Genomic DNA, 5,095 nt, shown 5'->3' on the forward strand with positions numbered 1-5,095 from the left:
CTTAATATCAAGTATTCTGCATTTACCGAAACTTTTTTTTTTTTCAAAATAATAATAATAATAACTTAAAAAAAAATAAGAATAACACTAATAGATTATTTAGGAAAGACAACAGTTTTATGATTTTTTTCTTTTCCGTACTTGAGACTAAAATGTATTTCTTTTCTCTTATATAGTTCAGATATTTTGTATTTTTTTTTAGTTTGAAACGATAGAAAATTATATCTTCAATACATTTTGATTATCAAATTAGTTGAAGAATAAGTATTTCAAATTTAAATATTTATATAAATTATTTTATTTTTATCTTAAAATAAGAATTAAAAAATCTTATACAATTAAATTCATATATTTAAAAATATTTCATGTTTTTTCTACATAAAATAGAAATATTGAAAAACAAATCACTTAAGTCTTTTAAAAATAGTGTAACCAAGAAACATAAAAATAAATAAATAAAAAGTAATATTTAATTTATACTTATGTCAATTAATTCATGCCTAGTCTTTTTTATAGAAATTATAATTATATTATTTAATTTATTTATATGCACTATCATATTTATTGAATTTAGGTTTAAATCTTCGGTTGGTCCTCAAGTTTGTTGAAAAATCTCAAGTGGGTACTCGTATTTGAAACGGTCTCAATTGTGTCATAATATTTGTAAAATTGAACCAATTTTGCCCTGTCCATTAAGTTGTGATGGACGGCGTTAAAAGAAGCTGATGTGGTGCACAGATGATATGTTGATGTGTACTGTTTCATTACGTGGACTTTGTTATTTAAGTAAAGAGTGTTTGACATGGCAGTTATCTAATTTTTAACTTAAAGGGAATTAAGGATTTCATTTGCGAATTAGGGATTTCATTTTGGTCAGTGTGAGAAGACGAAGACAATCTACAATCTTAGAGAAGACGAAGACAATCTGTTGCTAGAGTTTGAATCGAAAGTGGTCGCGAGTTAAGGTTAGCATATATTCGTGTTTGGTTTTCTGTTTGGGATGTGTGGAGGTATATTGGATTTTTGACGTTTACAAACATCATTGTCTTCGTTTTAGGGATTGGTAATCTGAAATAGGTATTTTTGTTGTTCTCTGACTATTTATAATGTGTTGTGGTCCTGATTATGCATGTTGAATTTTGTACAATGTAGACATTGTGGACCCTTTTTTTTATTTTTGAATTGTTTTGAAGTAGTGATCCCCTATCGGTGTGAGTGTTTTATTAGTGGGATGTTACTTTGTTCCCCTGTCCCCTATCTATGTGAGTGTTTCCTTAGTGAGTGTTCCCCCATTTTAGTGGTAGGAAGTGTAATAATAAAAATTTCCCCCCCATAATGTACAGGTATTAAAAGCAAGTGTTTCGTATATAATATAGCATGGATGATGAACATATAAAAGTTGTAGTCCACCTATCAACACCCAATTTCGTCTGGGGAAATAAATAATCAAAATTAAAGAATAAGAGAATAATAACTAATGGTGGATAAAGAAATAGAAAAGGAAAAAGAAAATAATAAAATAATCTTCCTTAATACAGGACACATCACTTTAGAATGTTTTTGAAATATTATTTTAATATGATAATAATTTGAATCAATATTATGGCAATAATTATAAGAAATAATTAAAGATAATATATTGATTGCTAAAAAGAAAAATATGATTTCTTTTTTAAAATGGACAAATTTTCTGACAATTATTATAATCAATGTCTTGAATATTATTTGAGTTATTTTTCTTGCAATCAAGACCATTTCTTTCCCTATTTTGTCCATTGTCAATTAATTCTCAATTAAGACAAGATTGACATAATATTACAATGTGTGTATATAAATACACACCTTGTGAAAGAAAAAGAAAAAAGGAGAGAGACTTGCAGAAACAATACAAAGAAAGAGAGTATAGAGAAAAATAGGTTCTCACACATAAGGGTTCTGTTAACCGCAATCACCAAAGAAGAAACAAGGGAGTACCGAAAGCTAAAAAGGTATGTCATCTCTGCACCATTCTTTTTCTTTTTATTGTGCTTTGAACTTTTTTTTAAAAGGTTTTTTTTACTACACACAAATATTTTTTTTTAAATAATAAAATAAAGGGTATGTGTCGGCCTATGCCTGGTTTCTTTCTTTTTCCCATTGTTCTTAGAATATAAAAAATACAAAATATTTAAAACCAAAAAAAAGGTTAATTTTGTTAAACTAAACATTTTTTTTACCAAAATTACGTGATCCCTGATTCTCCATCATATAGGAGCAAGGTCAATCCTTGTCGGGTTCACATTTCAAAAATCTCAAACAATCCTTTTTTTTTAACAAACTCACAACCTTTTTCTAGATAAAGAACTACGCTATCCCTGATTGTCTATTATAAATGGATATACGAAGCTCAATCCTTGTCGGGTTCATAAAATAAATATATTTTTGTTTCATAATAATTTCTTTTATTTTATTTTACTTTTATTTTTTGGGAAAAATTAAATATTTTGAAAAACCATGTTAATTTTATACATTTAATTAGAGGTACTGCCTTTGGGCAAGCGCGCTAGGGTGCTAATACCTTCCTTACGTGTAACCGATTCCCGAACCTGAAAATCTCTTTTTTCGTAGACCATGCTTTTATTTAGGGTTTTTCCATAGTTTTTTCCATAATAAAATTATGGTGGCGACTCCCAAAATCTTTTCTTAAACCCGTTTGTTTTTTCGGTTCGTCGTCCCGTCGCGATCCCGGTTGCGACACCACCATACTGGACATTTTATTACTGATGATAATGGGGAGTTCAAATTTGATGGAGAAAGAGAGTAAAATGGTCTTGTGATCTAGACCTGTGGAGCTATTTTGACATATTAGCTTCACTGAAAGACTTAGGTCATATAGACGTGAAATAACTTTGGTACAGTTTAGGAGGTTAGTCAGTGGCCCCAGATAGGTTTCAATTATTGAATGATGATCGATGTGTTATGCATGTGTTGAACATTGTAAGGTTAAATGATGAAGTTCATCTGTATGTGGTTCATAATACCATGGAACAAGAAATAATAGAAATGATTGATTGGGTTGATGGTCATGTTGATGAAGAAGGTGATGTTGCAAGAGAAGTGGAGGAGGGTGAGGGTGAGGGTGATGGTGAAGTTGGAACAGAAATGGAGGAGGGTGGGTGTGAGGGCGATACTAAAATTGGAACAGAAATGGTGGGGGGTGAGGGTGATGGTCATACTGTAGTTGGAACAAAAATGGTGGAGGGTGAGGGTGATGATCATACTGTAGTTGGAACACAAATGGTGGAGGGTGAGGGTGATGCCCAAGTTGAAACACAGATGGAGGAGGTTGACAGTGATGTTGCTAAAGAGCTGCAACATGTAGTGGAGGCTGAGGTACATGATGTAGAGGAGGCTAAGGTACATGATGTAGATGATTTTGAGCTAGAGGATGTAGAAGAGGATGAGGATGTATGTAAGGGTGAGGATGAGGATTTAGATGAGGCTGATGAGGGTGATGTACATGATGATGAAGATGTAGATGAGGATGTACATGAGTTGGATGAAGATGTAGATGATGATGAAGAAAGTCTAGTTGATGTCAGCATTCAGTGTGACATTGGGACTTCTAATGGAAATGTGAGAGAAGAACCTTGCATTTCACGGACAACTGATAATGATGATATTGATGATGTGAGTGGCTTGTTTGACATTGAGTGGTTGTCAGATGAGTTGGTTAGTGGTCCAGATAGTGAGGAGGATGATGATTCCATTAAGATAGGGTTTCCCACTTTTAGTATGCCTAAAAGTTTGGAGGAATATAAATGAGAGGTAGGAACATATTTTGCTCGCCCTTAGGACTTATGCACTTAGTAATAGGAGAAATTTAAAATTTATTAAGAATCACAAGAAGATGGTTTCTGTAAAGTGTTTGGGTGGAAAAAGGAAACGCAAATGGTATGCTTATTGTTCCTATGTGTGTGGTATCAACTCATGGCAGCTAAGAAAAGTGATTGATGATCACAACTGTAGTAGAGATTTCAATGTAAAGTTGATGGCTTCAAAATGGTTGAGTGAAAGGATGGAAAAAACTGTGAGAGAAAACCCTAATATGAAGGTCATGGACATTAGGGACAAAGTCAGTAGGAAATGGAATGTAGGAATTTCTAGAAATATGGCTTTTAGGGCAAGAACCATTGCAAAAGATAATGTTGAGGGGTCATTCAAGGAACAATTTAGAAGAATTTATGATTATGGTCATGAGCTTCTGAGAAAAAATCCAGGTCCAAAATTGAAAATAAAAGTTGAAAATAGCAATGGTGAGTTAATATTCAATAGATTTTATGCATGCTTGAAGGCATGCAAAGATAGCTACATGTGTTGTAGACCCATTATTGGGTTGGATGGATGCTTTTTGAAAGGCAAGTATGAAGGAGAGTTACTAACAGCAATTGGAAGAAATGGAAACGAAAAAATTTTGCCCATAGCATATGCTGTTGTTGATGTAGAAAACAAAGACTCGTGGACTTGGTTCTTGGAGCTTCTCATTGAGGACCTTGGTGGGGAAGTTGTGTGTGCAACATGCACATTTATTTCAGATCAACAAAAGGTCAGTGAAAATATTCAATGTTAATTACAATATATTTCACATATAACTTAGTTGACTTCACTATTTTATGATAATGTTAGGGTCTTTTGCTAGCTATTCAAGATCTTCTACCTGAGGTAGAACAAAGATATTGTGTTAGACATTTGTGTTCAAACTTCAGAAAGAAATATCCTTGAAGAAAACCTTAAACGTCTGATGTGAGCAACAACCACATATCCACAACAATGGGAGTCTGAGATGAGGAAAATTAAAGAGGTGAAATTAGAGGCTTTTTAAATACTTGATCGTCATTCCACCAAGGTATGTATTCACTCTTATAAATACTTTTCGTAGTCACATTTGACATCTTTATACTTGATAAGTTATATTGACTGCCATTTAATTCTCCCAGGTTTTGGTTAAGATCTAGATTCACTCCTAGATCACAGTCTGACACTCTTGTCAACAACATGTGTGAGGGCTTCAACAGTGCTTCGTATTAGGTCTAAGCTAATTATTACAATGTTAGAA

At 32.7% G+C, this 5,095-nt stretch overlaps 2 protein-coding genes across 2 annotated transcripts; both read left to right on the forward strand.

Moving 5' to 3' along the window:
• The first annotated feature begins 3,021 nt into the window (after positions 1–3,021).
• On the forward strand, positions 3,022–3,804 carry LOC106770389 (coiled-coil domain-containing protein 1-like). Its single transcript, XM_014656203.1, has one exon. It carries the CDS (start codon positions 3,022–3,024, stop codon positions 3,802–3,804), a length of 783 nt encoding a protein of 260 aa, XP_014511689.1.
• An 85-nt stretch (positions 3,805–3,889) lies between these two features.
• LOC106770390 lies at positions 3,890–4,761 on the forward strand. The gene is made up of 2 exons (XM_014656204.1): positions 3,890–4,585; positions 4,666–4,761. The coding sequence occupies exons 1-2, from the start codon at positions 3,890–3,892 to the stop codon at positions 4,759–4,761; spliced, it is 792 nt and encodes a 263-aa protein (XP_014511690.1).
• The last annotated feature ends 334 nt before the right edge of the window (positions 4,762–5,095 follow it).

This window comes from Vigna radiata, chromosome 8 (assembly GCF_000741045.1).
Source record: "Vigna radiata var. radiata cultivar VC1973A chromosome 8, Vradiata_ver6, whole genome shotgun sequence".
Classification (NCBI taxonomy): Eukaryota; Viridiplantae; Streptophyta; class Magnoliopsida; order Fabales; family Fabaceae; genus Vigna; species Vigna radiata.